Source organism: Canis lupus, chromosome 22 (assembly GCF_011100685.1).
Source record: "Canis lupus familiaris isolate Mischka breed German Shepherd chromosome 22, alternate assembly UU_Cfam_GSD_1.0, whole genome shotgun sequence".
Lineage (NCBI taxonomy): Eukaryota > Metazoa > Chordata > Mammalia > Carnivora > Canidae > Canis > Canis lupus.
In genome coordinates, this window is record NC_049243.1 from 15,770,490 (window position 1) to 15,792,082 (window position 21,593).

Consider the following 21,593-nt stretch of genomic DNA (forward strand, 5'->3'; position numbering starts at 1 on the left):
TCACTGCTACCCTAATTGCATTTCCATCATCTCAAGTACATAATAGACACACACTGTTCTGTAATATTTGCTAAATAATGAAGGCAGCTTCCATCAGATTCCCTTTAAGACACTGAGGTAAACCAGGGGTAGGAAACACTAAAAACAGCATGAAATCAATCCCTTTGGAGCAACCACTTCAAACATGTCAGCAACAAGGAGTTATCTTTGATGCTTCCCTTTTTTCTCTCATTCCCCCCTCATTATTTCCCCATCTATGTTCTCAGCTTGAGTTCCTGGGTCACTCACTACACATCAGCCAGTCACCGAGTCTCTCCCAAGCATAACCTTCTCACCCAGCACTATCCAGAATATTCTACAGTTTTGGAAATGTCCTATATTTACACTGCCAACACATATGGACACTTAGTCACTTGAAATGTGGCAAGGGTGACCAAAGTATTTCCTAATTTTATTTAAATTTTAATTAATTTAAATGTAAACAGCCACACGTGGCTAATGGTAACGGTACTGGACAGTGCAGCTTACTCCTTTCCATACTGCTATTAGAATTACATTGCTATGAGACAGCTCTTGAAATAAAGGGACTAACTAAATCTTCACCATAAGGCATGCCACTGGAGATGTTTTTCAATCTAGACCAATTTACTATTTCATTTCCATTTTCTCCACTCCTCTCCCGTCTAGGCTTCTGATCATTTGGTGTACTCATGTATGCCACGATATGTTCCTTTATGCAAACTGATGGCTGTAGCCTAGAATGGCTTTGCCTCTCAGGAACATCCACTCATACTTGCAGATCCAGCTCTAAATTCCTATTCCTCTTCTCAATGCTTAACGTTCTTCCTGTAACTGAGTTAGCCTTTCTCTCTCAACTCTGTTGCCATAACTTTTTGTATATTGTACTATTAAAAATTTTAATCATAATGGTTTACAAGTGGAAAAACAGGGGTCCCTGTATGCCACATGATAATTGCATCCACTCAATGAGATGATGAGGTCAAGCATCTGGTGCAGGAATAAGTAAGCACTCTTTAAGTGTGCAAAGTCTTCAGCACATGTATTAGGATTTGCATCCTCCATGCTAGGAATCTTAACTGATCTATCAGACTCAGAAAATGATAGGAAAATACAAAGATGGAGATGGAGTAGAGCAAATTCACAAGGTGTTGATACCAAGACGCAGCATAGGTCGGGAAAATTATACAAGGTAAGTCATGAAAGCACTGAGAGCAAACCTTCGGCTTAAACTGGACTTGTTTCTCACCTTCCCTATCTAACTGGCAATAGCAATCAAATTTCTCCTGCTACCCAAAGTTATAGGGTTGCCATGAAAACTTTCATAAGCCAAATGGTGTAAAGCAGAGAAGCAATCCTCTTCAGATTTCAGTTTAGAAACAGGTTCATACGAACATCGGTCTTTTGTACAAGCGAAGTGGCATGAAGTGAAATTTCTGGATAGCAGGGAAAACCAGTCATCAAACTCCTTAATCAGGTAGAATAGATGTTAGCAGGTCAAGAACAAAAGAAAGCTTTTCTTGTGATGTGTAACGGAGAAGAATTTGTTGTAAGCAGATCAATAAAGCGCTATTACCATGGCCCACTTCTGAGGAAAGAACTCTGTTACATAAAACAGTGAATATATTTGCTGTAAGGACATTTAACCTGTAGAAGAACCCAGGAGGAAAAAACCAAATCTCTAAACTTACTCAATTTTCACATCCTTTAAAATTATATTTAGATAGAAACTTTTCAAAATCATCAATGACATCTGAGGCATGTTTATTCCTAATAAAACAATTTTCCCTTTATATAAAGCAGTCTCATTCTTTTCTCCCTTTAGACAGCTTGTGGAAAAAAAAAAAAGCAGCAAAGAAATATTCAAAGAGTTAAAGGTAAAAATCGTAGTGGCAATCCTAAGCAACTCTCAATACATATATACCATCATTTGCAGGGGCCTGAATTGAATTTTAGATTTAAATAATATTTTGATGTTCCATTTCATTAGTTTGGGAAAGCATAGGTTTACAACATAATTCTGTTATTAAACAAAATCCTTCAGTTGGATTTGCAGATCAGAGAAAATTAGTATTTGGATTTAGCTCAGAGGTTGAGTAAATTAGCTCAGTTCACTCTGGGTTTGGGTTCCTGGTTTAGTTCAAGTTCTTGATAATGAGCACATCAAAATAAAAATATTTAAATAATGTAATCAGGGCTGACATTTCAGAATAAGTGGTCAGGTAAATATGTGTTTTTAAAAAACAAACTCACTTTACAGAGAGAGCTAAGGTTAAATCCGAAGGTTTGAGCATTCCGGGAGCCAGCATTCATGTAGTTTCCCATTAGCAATACAAGTTCCAGCAACTTGCTGAAGCTTTTGCTCTTCTTTATCTCCTCGCAGGCAGTACTGACAGCCATGATGTCAGGTTTGATGTTGTTCACCTGCTCTTCAAACTGAAGCTTAAAGAGAATAGCACTGAGCCGTGGCCGTAGTCTCTTCACATTGCTCATCTGATTGAAAAGAAAATAGCAGATTTCCTTTAAAATGCATGGTATACTTTAGTACTGTACAACTGCAAGTAATCTGGGATGATTTATTGGTATGACAGTGCCGAGGAAGCAATATGTCCCTTCAAACTGATAGCAGGGAGAGAGAAAAGCCCTGCTTGTTTTTGTAAGCAATCAAGAGTCAGTCCTCAAAGAAAAAATTAACAATTTAGATGCCCCCATGAAAAGCAAGCTTTAATTAAAGGACAATGTTAGAGTAATAAAGTGCATATAATTTCTTAACAGAAACCACATTGTAAAAAAGTAACAGGGTACAGAGGCCACAAATCACCAAGCATTTCTATCATTAATTTTTGTTCAATATTGAAACTGTTGGGTCATGTTTAAAACATTCTGAAAGGTCTAAAGAGAGTTTGTTTTCTTCAAATAGCAACGGCTGTCCTCAGAAGCCCCACTGACTAACAGTATGTGTTAGATGGAGGGAAAGTAAATAGGTCCCAATTTGTACTAAATTGACTTTCTTGAGAAACACACGAAGTCGAATGACTCCTGACACACACTGGATTAGCAGAGTCGGTGTGAGGGGATGTGGGCATAGCCAAAGACAGAAGCCATGCAAAGCTCCAGGTCCATCCTATGCCAAATTAACCCTGTTTGGGACTCCTTGTTGGGAATGGGGCGGGGGACGGGAGTTGAAATCTTTAAAAAGAACAAAAAGGCTAGAGGGTCAGCAAGTTCTTGTCTGGAGCTTACTCCCTCCAGTTCTATCACAAGGGAAGAGAAGAGCCATTTAACTAAAGGCTGGAGACAGAGAGCATTTAAGCTATGAATTCCTTGGCCAAATACACTAAGGGATTTGAGAGGTGAAGCACCTTGATGAGGCAGTAACAGTAAAACTACTGAACTTCAACAACTATTATAAATATCAAAAGCAGTGTGAAGCAAGTTCAGGGGGGGAAAAGAAGATACTGACAGACACCATAGGGTTAAAATAGGGACTAGTTCCATCAGTCACAGAACCTAAAGGAAAAAATTAAAGAACAACAGCTTCACATGAAGCTTACAGGATTTCTGTTCAGGAGGCACAAGACTATCTGTTCATAATATAATGACTGTTATTTAAAATGAAATAGACCAAAGCCTGAATTTATTCGATTCAAAAGGACACTGCTCCATGTAATGGTACAGCCCAGCATCCCCGTCTAACCAGGACTGAGCAATAAGGGATTAGCTCTCCACAGATACCTCAGAGAACATCTTCAGATGGACCGAATCCACACAGTGACTGAAAAGTTTTTTAGTAAATCATATAAATAGCTAATTCACATTTAGTATTCTTCCCAGCTACTTGACCGATTAAATGTTTAAGTGTACATGGCCAAGATGCTAAGAGTTTGACTATTGTAATGACTTCTCTTTACAAAGACTTTTAAGTATCTTAAAAGTCCCACAGTTCGAGGAATGTCTTCCAATATGCCTGTGTAGAGGAAGCTTTTTTCTCTTCCTACAAGAAAGTAGAAAGACTGTAGGCTCGACAAAGATTTAAAAACAAAGCAAAAATAATGGCTTCATGGAATAAATACAAAATGTTAGAAAGATAAAATGAAGCCCTATTAGAATACCAATTCTTACTGGGCATGAATCCTTCTGTTTGGACCTGTTTTTCCAGGACATGAAGTAAAGTTAAGCAGTGATTATGTCTCACAAGGTTATTTCAGGTGTCTTAAATGTTCCCAATGGGCCAAATTCCCTATGTTTTTATCCTTAAATGTTGCAAATGGTATTCATATTATCCTGGGTCAATTCTGTATCATGCTCTATTACATTTACTATATCCTTTAGAATAGTAAGCCACATGAGTAATCACTTAAGTACACATGGTTATGGCCATTCAAAAGGTATATGATGCACCCATGGCATAGTTTCAATCTGTGCCCTCAATTCATGATACTTTGTTACTTTGCAGTAAACTTGGAAGCATTCCAGGAAAATATTTGTATTATGAAATATGTTAATTTTAATCTATATTAACGTACTACCTTACGCACAAAGAGAAAAAAACTTTGCTTAAATGCTATATTATACTGCCCCAAAATATGTTAAAGCCTTCCTGCTGACAAGCTAACCATATGTAGCCAGTATAAAGTAATTAATTTTCCTAGAAAAATATAACCTAGATTTATATGAGTAATGAGTGTACCTGGCACTGGGGACAGGTACCTTGAAAAGATAGAGTAAGTATATGATGTAATGCAGAACAAAATGCTCCGAGTTCATGAAAATGCCTTACAAAGCAAAGTCAGGAAAGGAATCCTAAAAAACACATCTTTGAGCAACATCTTTTAAAATTAGATGTCCTTTTCATATTGTTTTTCCTTCCAAATTTCAAACAGTATTCTGACTAACATGAAATACATTTATTTTAGTGAACAGAATCACTGAGCTGAAAAAGAACCTGAGAAATAACCTGGAGCTCATTATAGTCTCGAGTCCACCACTGAATGGCCCGACTCTGATCCTCCAGGAAATCTGTCCCTGTTATTTAAAAACAAAACAAAGCCCTGAAAGAACACTAACCTTCTAAGATCTAGATCTTGGGACCTATGATAATCACAGGGTCCTTTTTGTCATTAATCAAATCAAAGTCTCTCTTCATATAGGATCAAAGGAAAAAGGTTTATAAATTAGAAAAAAAAAATTTTTCTTTAAATTCCTGAAGGATGTTTCTTTGTCACTTCACATGATGTGTTAACACAAGATTTGCATTTTGTTTGCTTGCTAAGGAACCTCTCATTTTTCTGCCACAAGCGAGGCTGGATGCAGAAATGGAGCACTGTAGTGCTCAATACTCTCAAAGGTAACAGAAAGTCACCAAAAAGGAGGAAGAGGAGGAGAATGAGTTATAAAAGTTTAATGGTGAGAGATAATAATTAGAATTCTAGAAGAAATCAGAATTCTGCTTTCACAGAGGTAGACTTCCAATTGTTAGAGTCTTCGTAATATAAACTCACATCACCAAACTCTGACAATAAGGAGTTGTAATCTGAAGATCAATCTAAAGGCATGAAAAATACAGTGAAAATACTTGGATTACAAGTATTTCATTGTTTGAAAGCAGAGGGCAGGGTTCCTGCAATCTCCCCACCCCATGACCACAGATGTCCCATGTCACAATGAGAACACCTTTAAAAGAGTAGCTGGTGAAAATCAAACCACAAGCAATATACAGAACTCCAAGGGTAATCTTTATAGTCTTGTGTTGCTGGCAACATGAATGTTGTCAGAAAAGAGATGAAATGAAAGACCTTTAGAGAATAATGAGCCAACAGGTACTGACTCAGTGCCCTCTCAGAGCTGTGAGTCATCTAAGTCATGACTGCCACCCTTGGATCATCTGAGTCTTTCCATCTATCTTAAAGGGTAAAAAGTAGAAAACGTCCTCAGGAAGATGTCAACTTCCATCACCTTATTACGATTATGTTTTTCACATATAGTTTTAATGTTATCCATTGACTTACTGGGGAGAAAATAGAATTAGGCATTTTTATACCAACTATGTTTAATGCCAAATCTAGTCCTCATTACTTCTTTTATAGATAAGAGATATTCAGAAACCAGCTTATTTATTTATTTTAAAAGATTTGTTTATTTATTTATGATAGACACAGAGAGAGAGAGAGAGAGAGAGGCAGAGACACAGGAGGAGGGGGAAGCAGGCTCCATGCCAGGAGCCCAACGCGGGACTCGATCCCAGGACTCCAGGACCGTACCCTGGGCCAAAGGCAGGCGCCAAACCGCTGAGCCACCCAGGGATCCCCGAAACCAGCTTATTTAAAACCTTTTGGGTCCTCCCCACCTTCTTGCCTGCAGACTTGCATAGGCTTACCTCAAAAGAAATTTTAGTACATGCTCTGTATCTTTGCTATCCTTCCCTAAAGTCATTTTAAAACTATTTTAACCATTTACTTAGTTAACACTACAAGTAACCAACTGATTGAAAAGCCATTCACTTCAGTCTTAACTGGCTGCTCTAAACCTTTACTTCATATACTTTGTACATGTATCAGGAATAACACAATAGGGGTGCTTGTGTGGCTCAGCAGTTGAGTGTCTGCCTTTAGCTCCGGGCATGATCCCAGAGTCCTCGGATCGAGTCCCGCATTGGGCTCCCTGCATAGAGCCTGCTTCTCCTCCCTCTTCCTGTGTCTCTGCCTTTCTCTGTGAGTCTCTCATAAATAAATAAAATCTTAGAAAAAAAAGGGGGGGGGAATAACACAATAGTGTTTCACAAAGATTAAAGGACTCTTTTGAGGTCACATGCCAGTAGGACACGGCCCTCGAGCTAACTTGCTGCCAATCATGTGTGCATGCCACTCTGAGCAACAGTGTGGAAATAAATAATCACAACTTAAAAACCATCGGATCCTCAAACTACCCTTACGTTTTCCCAGGAGTAGGAATGGACTTTAATTGCACCAAAATAGTTATAAGACAAAACACTATAGAGATGACCCTGCTGTGAGCACTGCCTGCTACTACTTCAGACTCCATTCCTTTCCCAACTACCTCCTGTTGTGCTGAATTTTTAGTATTTTCCAGATTCGTGTTTGTTGTCCGCTCACACTGCACTCTCCACTCATATTTCCTCATTAGCTAATTCTTCCGTTCTCTGTGGGAGAGGTGCCATAAGCAAGCAGAATGTGAAAAAACAAAGGCATCATTGTCCAAGAGAAAATGAGGAAGGGTTGAGGGAGGAATGTGACATCTAAGAAAGCAATGCACATCTATTAGCAGAATTAAGACTCTTAGAAAAAAGTTTTTAACTAGATTTCTTAAGCTGAACTATACATAAAAATATATCTATCCTTTACTGTTAGCTGGCCACTATTTTCTTCAAGATTTCCCGAATCCTCAGGAAAAAAGGACAGTTCATTTCATTTTCAAGAGATGCATCCAAAGGGGTGCCTGGGTGGCTCAGTTGGTTGAGGATCCACTCTTGATTGCAGCTCAGGTCATGATCTCAGGGTCCTGAGATGGAGCCCCATGTAGGGCTCTGTGCTCAGCGGGGAGTCTGCTTGAGATTTTTCTCCCTCTGCCCCTCACCCCACTCACTCACTTGGTCTCTCTTTCAAAATAAATAAAATCTTAAAAAAAAAAGAGAGAGAGAAATGCATCAAAACATAGCTCTTTAAGTACCTTATGTCTGGGTAGTGCTCCGAATACAAAAAAAGAGTTTTAATAAATGTGCCCTTATGATATTAAAGCTCTGAAGCTAAAATTATTTTTTTAAAAACCACATCACAGCAAAGTACATATGGTATGTTTTCTTACAGTTTTTTTTTTTTTGTAGGAGCAAAGCCAAGAATTATACAAAAAATATTAAAAGGATAAAATGTATATTCCTCTAGCTAGTCAAGAAATAGAAAATTAGTTATAGCCATCAGATATTGCTTTATCTTTGTTTACAAGTACTTATCAATTCCAGACCACTAAGGATTTCACAGGAGGTCCAAATGAGTTCTGTCAATGCTTAGGATCTGTAAGTGGGAAAGCTAGAGAGGCAAGAGACTTCTTATTTAATTTGGCAGTCTTAGCAAATACTCTTAACACAGAAGTTTCATATCTGATGAATTAAAAAGCTGGCATAAAACCCAGAACCATTCTGGTGTCTTAAATTCATTCATGTCTGCTTCCAGACAATCCCCACCCTATCATAGGAAACCAATGTTTTGATTTCTATCACAATAACTAAGTTTTGCCTGTTCTTCAAATTTATATTAATGAAACTTTCAGTAAACACTTCTTGTGTCTGACTTCTTTCACTGAACAAAAGGACTTTGAGATTCATATACATGTAGTGTGATGCAGTACTTTATTCGTTTTTATTAATGAGCAATATTTCATTGTAAAAATATACCCAAAATATACCATGTTGAGGGACTCTTGTTTTCTAGTCTGGGGCTACATAGGAGTTGGGTTAAACAGGGAACTGGATAGATGATATGTCAAGTTCTAATCCCAGGTACCTGTGAATGTGACTCTATTTGGAAATAAGATCTTTGCTGATGGAATTAGGGATCTCCACATGAGATCAAGCTGGATTTAGGGAACTCTAAATTAAGTGACTGACGTCATTTTAATTAAAAAAAAAAAAAGCAAAGGACGAGAGAAACACACAAGAGAAGGCAATGCAAGGGAGGAGGAGTAATCCTACAAGCTAGGAAACAAAGTCGTGACTGTGAGCAGCTACCACAAGTGAGAAGAGAGGCAGGGAACAGATTCTTCCTCAAAGCCTCCAGAAGGAACCAACCTGCCAACACCTCGATTTAGGATTTCTGGTCTCCAGAAATGTGAGAGAATAAATTTGTTGTTTTAAACCACCACAGTTGTGGGCATTTGTTATGGAGGCCTGTGGAAACTCATACAGGACATTATGAATATTCTTGTATGAATCTTCTCATTTTAATTAAGTATCTAAAAAATAGAATATGAATGTGTACTTTATAAGAAACTGTTAAACTGCTTTGCTGTGGTTTATACCACTTGATAGGTATTTTATATTTTATCTTTGCATGTCAGATCTATATTCCATTCCTCATTAATTATTCTGTGTGGTATGATGCAAGACTTGAGATTCATTTCAGTTCGTAAGATATCCAAGCAGTGCAGTACAGTTAGATAAATAAAAGATCCTTTCCCCACTCGCTAGCCTTGAAGTCTCTGTTGAAAATCAGTTGATGGTATCTTTGCAGATTTACTTCTAAACTTTCTAGAAAAAATTTGTGTATTTTTAAGCCAAAATGTTACTGTCTTGATTATCACATCAGTTGTCTATATCTTCCAAGCCTGTGCTTTTTTCAAGACTCATTTTAACTCCTCTAGGTCCTTTGCATGTCATAAGGTTTTTTTTGTTTTTTTTTTTTTTGTAATTTCCTGTCAATTACTATAATAAAACCCACTGGGATTTTGATTGGGAACGTGTATCATATTAGAAATCTAAGATCATTTGAGGGAAAAATGAAATCTTAACAATACTGAGCCTTCCACTCGATGAGCATGCCTAATTTCCCATTTACAATTTCTTTAATTTCTCTCAGAAATATCTTACAGTTTTCATTGCAGAAAATTAGCAGGTTTTGGTGAAATTTTTTTCATAAGTATTTTAAGTTTTTGGACACTGGAGTAAATAGTACTATGTTTATTTTGGCTTCCAATATGCCATGGCTTCTAGAGAAAATTACAACTTATTCGGGTATACTGACTATTCTGTGATCTTATTAAATTCACTGGTAACTTTAAGCACATTGCTTTATGTGAATCCATAAGGGATTCATAACAATTGGGTCACTCAAAATATGGTTGATACTTCCTCATTTCCAATGCACAGTGTAAGAATAGATAATCTTGCCTGGATTCCAGTCAAAAGTGTCAAATCATTTAATCTTTCACCATCAGTTATGAGGAGAGTTACAGGTTTTCCGTAGATGTCCTTTATCAGGTTGAAGAAGCTTGTCCTGTTTCTTGTTGCTAAGAACTTTTGTTTATCATAAATTAAAATTCTGAATACTTGTTATTTTGCATCTACTTAGATAATGCGATTTTTGCCCCCTTTTTTTCTGGTAATATGGTTAACTACATTAATTTTTAAATGCTAAGTCAATCTTCTACCACTTGGTCATGACATACTCTCTTTATGCCCTGAAATATTTGATGTAAAAATATTTTGTTAACTTTTGCATAGATGTTCAAGTCTAATTTTCTGTACTGAAATTCTTTGTTTCCTGATATCAGTAATTTAAGAATTTGATTTTGTTTTTCAGTGTTCGCATTCAGTTCAAAATAGCTTTCTCTTTGACCTACAAATAATTAAAAACCACATTATGCGATATCCAAACAGAGATGTTCCATTATTATTTATTGTCCAATTTAGTTTTAACAGGAAACCTACTCACTAAGATTTCAATCTTCTGAAAATTACTGAGATATATTTTACATTCACATATGGCCTACTTTGGTGAAGGTTCCATGTCTATTTGAGAAGAATGCATATTCTGCGGTTGTTCTGAGGAAGCCCCAAACACTAGAACAAGACAGTTTATAGAATGGTCTTGATTTTCTATATATTTAATTTATTGGAGGGGATATATTTTCTAAATATTTTTTCTAGAATTTACTGAAAAAGGGACATTAAAGGTGAAGATTAGGGAGTTATCTATTTCTCCACTTAATTCAGCCAGTTTGTGCTTGACGAATTTTGATGCTGTTATTAGGAGCTTATATATTGAAGACAATTATTCCTACTAAATGACTCCTTCTATCATTGTGTAATATCACTATTTCTTATAATATGCTTTGCCTTGAAGTATATATTCTCTGAAATATACATAGCTAGGCTACTTTTCTTATTGTTGCTATTTTCCGTTTGTCCCTTCTGCTTTTCAACTACAAAAGCGGGAAAAAGATAAGAGAGATGTAATCAAGCAATTTTTAGCATTCCATTTTACTTCTACTGGCTTCTGAGTCCTGTCTCTTTTCATTTTATTTTTTCTGGCTGCTCTAGGACTAGTAAAATGCATCCCTACGTATCAGTCTACTTAGAGTTACTATTAAGTCAAAATATGACACCTGTACATGCTTTGCTTTTCCTGCCTCAGCCTTCCTCCATTTCACACCATGTGATTCATTTCAGATGTGTAATGTTTTAGCTGCAAAATTTCACTTGCACCCCTATCATTTGTGCAATTATCTCACCTTTTACTTCTATGTACATTATAAACCCCATCCTGCAGTAATTTTTTTTAATTATCAGTTTTCTTTTAAGTAATTTATGAGAAGGGAAAACAACTTACTATTTCAGGTGCTCTTTATTACTTTTTGTGGATCTGAGCTTCTTTCTGGTATCATTTCCCTTTGGCTTGAAGGATAACCTTTTTAGCATTTTCTTTAAGATTTTATTTATTCATTCATGAGACACAGAGAGAGGCAGAGACACAGGCAGAGGGAGAAGCAGGTTCCCTGTGAGGAACCTGATGTGGGACTCGATCCCAGAACCCTGGGATCACGAACTGAGCCAAAGGCAGATGCTCAACCACTGCACCACCCAGGTGCCCCAAGCTTTAGCATTTCTGGTAGGGCAGGTCTGATAGCCACATACTAAGCTAACATTTTCAGTTCACTAAAAATGTCTTTATTCTAAAATATCCTCTTTTGGGAAGCGTATCTCCTAAAGAGAGAATTTTGAGTTTACAGGGGTTTTTCTTATTATTGTTTCAACAGTTTAAATACGCGCCCCTCTGTTGACTTCTGCTTTCCATTATTTCTACAAAGTCGGCAAAATCTCTCGTTTTCCCTATGCAATCTCTCAATCAACCCTTACCTAGCACCAAGTTACATTCATAATTTTTTTCTTTATCTCTGGCTTTTAGCAGTTTGACTAGGATGTACCAAGGTGTCTTTTCCTTTATATTACCCTGGTTGGAATATGCTGAGCTCCTTGAGCCTTAAATTTCTATTTCTTACTCAATTTGGAATTTCTTAGGCATTATTTCTTCAAATATTTTGGGAGCCACAATCTCACTCTCTTCAACTTTGGGGACACCAATTATAGGTGTTTTGGAATGACCAGTATTTATCCAGCAAAATCTAAGGTTCTGTTCATTTTTTACACAATATTCTCTTAGCTACACTTTTTTTTTAATTTTTTTTGAACATTTTTATTTATTTATGACAGTTACAGAGAGAGAGAGAGGCAGGGACATAGGCAGAGGGAGAAGCAGGCTCCATGCACCGGGAGCCCGACGTGGGATTCGATCCCGGGTCTCCAGGATCGCGCCCCGGGCCAAAGGCAGGCGCCAAACCGCTGCGCCACCCAGGGATCCCTTAGCTACACTTTTAAGATAAAATAACCTCCATAGAGCTACCTTTAAATTCACTGATTCTTCTGCTATCTCCAATTACTATTAAACCTACACACTAAATATTTCAATTCAGTTATTAAACTTCAGTTTGAGAATTTCCATATGGTAAATTTTTATAGTTTTCATTTTCCTGCAGAGATTTCTCAATTAAGACCATATTGTTTTGTGTGTGTGTGTGTTTTTTTTTAATTTCTTGAAGATAATTTCCTTTAGTTCTTTGAACATACTCATAATATCCATATAAAGTCTTTGCAAGTGAAATCCCAGATCTGGAGAAAAACACAGCTTCTGTTTAAACTCCAGCTCTCCATTCTATTAACTGTAAAACTTTCACCAGACTAAAAGCTGGGCATTCATGAAGTTAGGATTAGTTTCTTCTCTCAAGGCTTGCAGCTTTTTTCTACTGGTTGTCTACTGCCTTATAACAGATGATTTGCATATTTTGCTACTTTTATCTTTGTTAGTGGTTTATACAGATTTTGTGAATTTACTCCTAAGTGTTTTATGTTTTTATGTTACTGTAAATGGAATTTTAAAAACTTATAATTTCAGTTTTAATAACACCAAAAAAAAGAGACTTTATCTACATTAACTGGCTATTTCTATTTTGCCCCATTTGTTTTATCATATTCTCTATCTTACACACACACACTCACACACACACACACTTGGTTAAAGTGATGCTCGCCAGTTCTTCCAATGTAAAGTTACTGTACTTTTCCTTTGTAACTAATAAGCAGTTTATGGGGAGATACTTGAAGTCTACCTAAATAGTACATATATAATATATATATATATATTTTTTAATATAATATATTTTCATCAAACTTTCACCTTTGCATTAGTGGGATCAGTTCATTGAGTAGAATATTGTAGTATTCCCACAATTTTATTAAAAATGCACTTTAAGACCTTTTCTGAAGGCCTCACGAATGAGACAGAAAGCAGCCAATAGCCACAACTGCACCTTGAGCCACAAGTTTGATGCAACTGCCTGGCTCTATAGTAACTTAGTTCCTTGAGTCCAGCTTCTCCTTTCCATTATTTCCAAAACAGGCTCAAGAAGAGAACATGAAAACCTAGATAATGAGATTTGCAGAATACAGAAAATGCTTCCCAGGCACTAGACGATACTTGGATCTAAAAAAGCAACCTTAAAACAATGTTGCTTGCAAAGTGATGAATCATAAGAGACCTTTTTTGCTTATAACCACAAAATGCTTTAGGCTTTATTTCAAATGAATGATGTATGGCTAGTAATTAGTATGTGACTGTAATGATGTTTTGTTTTGTTTTTGCAAATGAAACAAATTAAGCAGATTGTGTCATAAAATTTCAATACTACATAGAGGGTCTGACTAGAAAGCATCATGTTTCCATACCAAAAAGCAACAAAGAAACCAGATTTCCTATTATAGGCTTAAATGCTCCACTTTTTAGTTGTCTATTTAGAAGATTTAAAATCCCAAATTTCTAAGAACTTAATTTCAAGTTCAATAATTTCAGCTCCTACTTGAATGTACCTATTATTAACTCAAAGTTAATCTTTAAATATTAAAAATAAATTGCTCCAGTAATGAAGCATACCGAAACCACTACTAAAAACAACTTCAGGTACAGTGAGTGCCTACAGCAAAGAGAAACACAAGAGCAGTGGCCACCACAAGAAATGGGAATATTATCTTTTAGTGTCAGAAAAGAATGAGTGCACAGCTGAGCAGAAATAGTTACTGGTTGAGTGAACAAGTTGCCTCATCTATGAAATGGTAGTGCCTCCTTTTGGAGTCAGATACAATTACTTGTTTATTTATGTGTCAAATATTTATTATGTGCCAAACACAGTTTTTGGCCTTGGAAACACATTAAAAATAAGATGACAAGGAAGTACCTGGTCCAAATGCAGAGTACTCTAAGTAAGCAGAGAAAGGAAGCAAAAAAGAGAAACAAATAGACAAGATCCTTTAAGATAAAGACAAGTGCTATGACTAAGTAGGGTACAGGAGATAGAGAATGATGCGGGACATCATTAGGATGTGTCCTTCCATGATGAAGTGGCATTTGGGCTGAGGCAGCTGGAACTGCCAGAGTAAAGGCAAATCTGTGATGGGGACAGTAAATAAATAGGACTGCAACATGGTAAATAAGGAAGGGAATAGTCAACTACGGGTTTCAAGAAATAGGTACTCCATCATCTTACAAATTATAATAATTTTAGAAACCATTTTCAATTCCAAAGGGAAATTCCTTTTCTGGCCAAAGATGGGAAAACAGGGACTAGACTTACCACCCTGAGTGAAGCAATAGTTTTTAGATGATAGACACCAGACAGTATGGGACAGTGGTGCCTGAAAAAGGGGAAAAAAAGATGAGGACTGTGACCATGCCAATTCACTTCTTTGGAAAGAATTTCCAAAGTGCAGCACAGGGAGAAGGAAGTCAGGTGGAGTCACGGAGTCTCCATGAATTAAGGAGAGGCAGGGAGGAGTCTGATAATGCCAAAGCAACTGGAGTTCTTGGGACAGAGTACCAGAAAGAGCAGCACAGAGAGAAAGCTCTGGAGATCTCGAGAGGTTCCCCATATGTTTTTAGCTCTGGTGCTGACCTGCACATGCATGTGAGAAAACCATCAGCTAAAAACACTAGAGGCCACTATGCCTGATTCTCAAACAGGGTAAGAAGAGTACTTGTTCTAATCAGCCAAAATGGGAAAACTTCAAAATTCATGGGACATTGAGTTGAATACTCAGAATAGTATTGCCTCAATCTTGGGGTTAAATCAGCTCTAGACTGATGGCTCCTCTAATTCCACGGAACAAAACTTAAATATAAGCCATGTTAAGTATCAAGAGTGTTGGCAAGTAACTTAACTGCCTCCGAAAACAAAGCTCAAGAATATTTATAAGAGTACAAAAGTATCTAGAGTACAGCATGGTAAAACAAACAAACAAACCTTTGGCACTCAAACACAAATTATTAGCCACTCAAAGTAATAAGAATATATAACTATTGATGAGAAAGATTGATACAAGAATGCAAAAATGACAGAGGTATAAACAGAGAAAAGTTATTATAAAACTATTCACATGTTGAGAAGGTTGTGGAAAAATTAAGAATTTTAAAGAGATGAAAGATATTTTTAAAAATACCCAGGTCTGAATTTGTATAGAAAAAGATTATGATGTCTGAGATGAATGAATGGAAAACAAACAAACAAACAGCAGATTAAACCCCACACAAGAAAATAATTAACTGGTATACACAGTCATTGACATTATCACAAATGAAAAAGATGAAAAAGAAAAGAAAAAGCATCAGTGAGATGGGACACCTTTAAAAGGACTAAATATATATGTAATAATAAAATATATGCAACTTAAGTCCCTGAAACAGAGAAGAGAGGTAGAGAATAAGTATTTGAAAAAAACAAAAATAATGGTAAAAATCTTCAAATTCAATGAGAACTGTAAACCTACAGATTCACAAACTCAATGAACTCCATGAACAACAAATATGAAGAAAACTACACGCAAGGTACATCAAAATCAAATTGTTCAAAACTAGTGATGAAGAGAAAACTTTTGAAAACAGACAATAAAGAATAAAAGAGACATGGACAAAAAAATAAAGAGGAGAGTGATGGCAGATTGCTTGCCCAAAATAATTCAAACAAGAAGACTGTGCAGGAACACATTTGAAGGACCAAAAGAAAAAGGTATCAGTCTGGAATTCTATATCCATGAGAATATTTTTCAAAATGAACACGAGGAAGAAACTTGCTCATACATACAAAAACCAAAAGAATTCATTAGCACTAGAAGAAATGCTATAGCCATTTCTTCAGGGAGAAGGAGGAAGATTCTAAACGCAAGAAAGATTTGCACAGACAAGGGAAGAACGCTGGAAATATGTATGTGAGTAGATGTAAAAGACTACTGATCCTTGGAAGTAAATAACCATGTGTTAGGAGTTTTAAACCCTTGCTGAGGGAAAATGTAGAATAACGATAGCATGAAGCCCCCAGGTGTTGGAAAACAGGGGTACACTGTTCTAAGACTTTATACCACACATGAAGCAGTATATCAATTGGAGTTAAAAAATAGATAGTATAAACACTAATGCGACCATCGATAAAACAAAGAGTAATACCTAATAAGTCAAGAAAATGATAAAATCACTAAAATACTCAATCCAAGAGAAAGAGTACCAAAGAATACATGAAAAAGAAAATAGATATAGCAACATTATGGATTCAAATCCCACCATATCAATAACCACATTAGAAAACAGTCAATACTACACTGAAGAAGTAGAAATCATTAGATTGGACTAAAGAACTCATATGCTACCTGTAATAATAGTAGCTTAAAAAATAAAGGACAAACAGGATAGGCTATGTTATCACTAAAATAAAGCTGGAGTGGCTGTATTAATACAACACAAAGTAAATTTTAAAACTTTTAGAGTATTTTAAGCTTGGAGGTGACATAATCTCATTTAGTTGTTTTTTTTTTTTTTTTCATCCATTTAGTTTTATCATAAGAGATCACTAGCAGCTCTGTGGGAAAGGACAGTACGTTTAAAATGTGAGGCACAGGGCCCGAAACATAGTAAATAATCAACAGTAAAAATGAAAAAAAAAAATGCAGTTAGGACAGACTGGCCCAGTATCACATCTTTGAAGGTTTAGATTTTCTCAGTAGTATCATTCTAAAATTAATAACCACACTTTATTCTATTTTAAAGTTGGCTTCCCATTACCATTCATTAACATGTATGAAACAAAAGCATTCCAGGTATGGCAATTCCTCTGCCTGGCTTGCAGGCCTTCATTTAATAAAAGAGGGATTAAGAGAAATCATCAAAATACGATAAACATGATACTTATATTTAAGAGCCACTTTGGCTAAATCCTCTACACTTGCAAGTGGCTAATTAATTACATGCTCAAGATTGATCAGTGGACCAGATAAAAATAGTCACAGAGTAAAAGAGAAAGTTGGAATTGATAGACCCCCCACCACCACCTGCAAACATATGTACATACATAACATAGATCCTTGGATGTAATTCTAACCAGCTGACCCTTTTATCTCTATCTCCGGAAGCTGATCTCACTAGCAGACATTCAAGTTCTGGGTGGTACTAAGGGGAAGCAGGGTCAGGGATACTGGAGGGAAGAGACAGGGACACAGGAAAAGCTCTGTGTTGTAGATTATTCAAAAGTGATGAAGAATAAGAGGGCCTTTTCCTGTGACATTTGCTAACTACCTCATATTTTAAAGTAACAAGTGTCCCCAAATACTCTTACTTAAATGACCAATTCCTTGCCTTCACTTTGATTTCTCCTATGCTATTTTACAAAATCTTGCTCTTTGTCTGACGCCAGAATATTAATGGCAAAGGTTTTTCTGTATTTATTCCAGATATAAACCCATTAAGAATGACACACACCTTGCCATGTCTCTTAGTATTAATTGTTTGCAATTCTTATTCTCTGTTTCTACACAAGGACAAATAAAATTCACTCACAGGCTTCTAAAAATAAAATCAATGGCCTTTCAGAAATTCATTCAGCATTTAGGTTTAGGTTATAGTCAAGCCACTGACTTGGTGGGTGCATTCGGGAGCATTCCAACCAAGTCACTGTGATATGGTTTTCTGTCAACATCTCTGCCCTTCAGTCATAAAGTATGTCTGTACTTTGTCCAAAGGTGTTGGAGGGGCCAGGTCTGTGTCTGCACTGCAGGCGAAATGGGGGAACTAGGGAGATACTGATAAGGTGTGGTGAGACAAAGGGCAGTCTGATGGCAGGATTCAGGCTCCGGCACAGAGCATAGTTAGGAAAAAAATAAGTGAAAACCTGCATCTCAGGGGAGGATAAAGTCTGGGAAAAGGTAGTCTTTAACTGGCAAGAGAGGGAACTACTAAAACCAGCAGTCAGAATTACAAATCATTCCAAAGGAGATTATAAGAACCTAGTGAGAAATAAGGGGCTAAGAACACAGCCCTCCTAAGAGATAAAAGTAGAAAAGTAAACAAGGCAAAAAAGTGTGTCAAGTAGTAGAATGAGAGAGAACAGATAGAAAATTAATCAAGAGAAGGACTGTCATGAAGTGAACTGGTTTTCTCTTAATTACATTCAAACTGTGGAATGCTTTAAAAAAAATTCCGGGTCAGAACTTAGGCGAAGCATAAATATAACGTCAAAAAAAAAAAAAAAAAAAGAGACTACAAAGCTGCTAGAACCTTAAATCCTTTCAGAACATACCAGCACTGAATTGATCAGAATGATTTAGGGGCTTGACTGTGGCTAGTCATTCCAAGGGCAGCTACCTTCAAAGAAAACACTGATAAAAGAGAATAGAAAAACTCTACTTGCCCACAGCATAAAACTTTAGTAATGGCACATGGCTTACTGCAGGAAGACACATAATGTGACACAGGTGGGGGGGGGGGGGGGGGGAAATCAACAGAACACTGGGTTCAATCACAATTTTAGCATAAAGCCACCAACCATGAGAACTCTTAAACATATTAAAATTTATGCTAAATCGTGACTATTTAACGCATCAATATAAGTTAATGTACTGTGAGTGCTACAGTACACACAATTAGATTTTCCTAGCAGACGGGAACTTGGACAAATATAATGTCATAGAATTTGGTAGTGATTAGGCCAAGGGTATATAAAAAGTTGCTTTCCAATAAAGGGGGCTAGGAAATCCCTTTGTTCCCTATCCCATCCCTTAAATAAATATAATACGTGGACTTAGATACAAAATTGCCATCCTTGGTAAAGAAAGAAAAATAACATTAATAATGGATAATAGTTGAGTTGCAGGACAGGAAACTTGACCCAGTGTTAGAGGAAAGAAAACAAACACATTTATCCTTTCAAAAAGGCCACGTCTGGTATGGAAGATAAGAATGCTTAATGAAACATACAATTCAACACAAAATGAAAATATAAGCAAAGAGAGAAAAGGAAAAGACAAAACAAAACTCAGACAAGTACTATAATGAGCCAGAAAAACATAGCACCGAACACCATCATCTTCCGTCTCAGGAGCCACTGTGCAAAATAAGTGAAATGAAACTTAACAATTGATTCTGGGTATCCCAGAAAAGTTTTCAAGGGCTCTCATCCTTAGCATCCCAGTGCCAGTTTTCTGTCAACCAGAGGACAGGAAATGAGGGAAAGGCTTCCTAATGAAGTTCAGTGATCAGACTTAAGGAGTAATGAGCCCAATAAGGCAGTTCACATTCCAAAAACACATACACTTATCAGGCTCTTCACGGAAGGACAGAGATTTCCCTCCCACTTGGGCCCTGAGTTTCTGAAGATACAAAACGATATTTGGTTTTCTGCAAAGAAAAGGAGGGATAGGACTGGTCTTAAGCAGAAACGCAATGTAGGCTAAAGCCTTTTTAAAAACCTTTCCCTTCATTTGCCTTTTGCCCACCTCCTGTATACATACATCTACTTCTTTGCTAACATGTCAAGAGCCTTGTATCTCGAAACAACATAGTGCGGTTGAAACAAAAGATAATACAGAAATCCTGAATATGAGTCCTTCTCTTTTGTTTATAAGATACAGAGATTAAGGCACCTACTCTATATGAGAGTTTCAGTTCCTGCAATCTTAAAGGGCAGCCGTGAGGGATCTATCAGGCAAATGTATATAAACCCACTCTGTGAACTGTATATTACTATACAGAAGTCAACTAATTTAACTGCCATGTAGTTACTTGGCTGCTCTACGGTTACTCATTTGAGTGTGACACTTACATCATTGAACTGAAACTCCAAAATTTATTCTCTCTGCTATCATTCAAACTCTCATCTAAATGCAACAAATCTCAGATATATTAAAAAAATAGACTAAACTAACATTGAGTCAGATTCTAATCTCTAGCTACCCCATTGCATGGGATGCCTTATAAGCAGAAGTCTAACCTGCTGTGTTGTAATATCTCATAGAGTTAAATTCAATTTCTAGTATCTTTTGTCCTTGATTATGCTTTCAATAATAACCATTAAGCTGTTACTGTATGCCACTGGATGATTTTAATTTCAGGGGATTTCTAAGGCTAAGGTCTTCAGTTGAATAGACCTAGTCAAGTCTACGTAGCTCATATATTTGGCTCTAACATGTGCAACTAAGAGCAGCAGGGGAACTTAACCTAATCAGGTTTTCAGTAACTAGAATTGTACTCTTGAAGGTTGTTCCCACAAACAGAAAACAACTATTCTGGCACCATGTCTCAAGAGAAGATCCCTGGAGTTAGGATAACTGATTGCAACCAAAATGTTCATCAGTCAGTAGCTACTTTTGCATCACACCTTTACTTATCCCCAATGCTGCTTTGTGCAACACTGAATTTTGCATATTTAAAAAATATACAAAGTACAAAAAGTCTAGAATGTCTAAACATTGTCTAAAAGGAGTTAATAAATAATTGTGGGGTGGATAAAATTATTGAGAAAGAGGAGTGTGTGAAAAGAGAGAAGAAAACAGAACCTGAGTAAGATGCTGGTTTAAGTATTAGAAGAAATGGGAAAAGAGTCCAGGAAGTAATCAGACAAGCAGCACATGGGAGCTGAAGGAGAGGACAAGCAAGTAGATAGAGTTAACAGGGTGAAATACTGACCCTAGGTCGAGAGTACACAGACAAGACACAAAAGGATTACATTGGATTTGGAATTATGAGGTTGTGCATAACCTGAAAGTAACTCTCAGTGTAAAACATGAAAGAGGATCAGAGAACAGAGAGAGCGAGCATTCCAACTGTAAATTAGGAAAGGACTCAAAGCAAGAAAGTGGGTTCTCAACTGGACCTCAACGCATGAGAACATTTAAAACACAAGTATGAGGAGGAGTTGGACAGCAGCTAACATAACTGGGTACTGATTCTCTACTGACCACCCACAAATGTCCTCCTTTAAATCTTACCACAACCTAATGAGATAAGTTCTAAATTCACATGTTTTATAAATAAAGAAAATGAAATTGAGGAGTGTTAAGAGACTTGTTCAAAGTTTCATAGCTGGTACGTGGTAAATTAAGTATTCAAACTCAGACCTGTCTAATTGGGTTAGAAATACAATGAAGGATATTTGAAGGAATTTGGAATACCAAGTTGTTTTAACCCAGATCCATGTCTCAA

General features: G+C 36.6%; 1 protein-coding gene across 18 annotated transcripts in view; it reads right to left on the reverse strand.

The window, feature by feature from the left end:
* The window catches only part of DIAPH3 (diaphanous related formin 3), a 508,102-nt gene that overhangs the window by 222,872 nt on the left and 263,637 nt on the right, over positions 1-21,593 (reverse strand). For all 18 annotated transcript variants that reach the window (XR_005376327.1, XR_005376326.1, XR_005376328.1 and 15 more), the window contains one exon: positions 2,272-2,511. Coding sequence is in view for 14 of the 18 variants with exons in the window: in XM_038569687.1 (XP_038425615.1) it covers positions 2,272-2,511 (240 nt within the window). In the remaining 4 variants the exon portion in view is untranslated. The remainder of the gene's footprint in view (positions 1-2,271; positions 2,512-21,593) is intronic.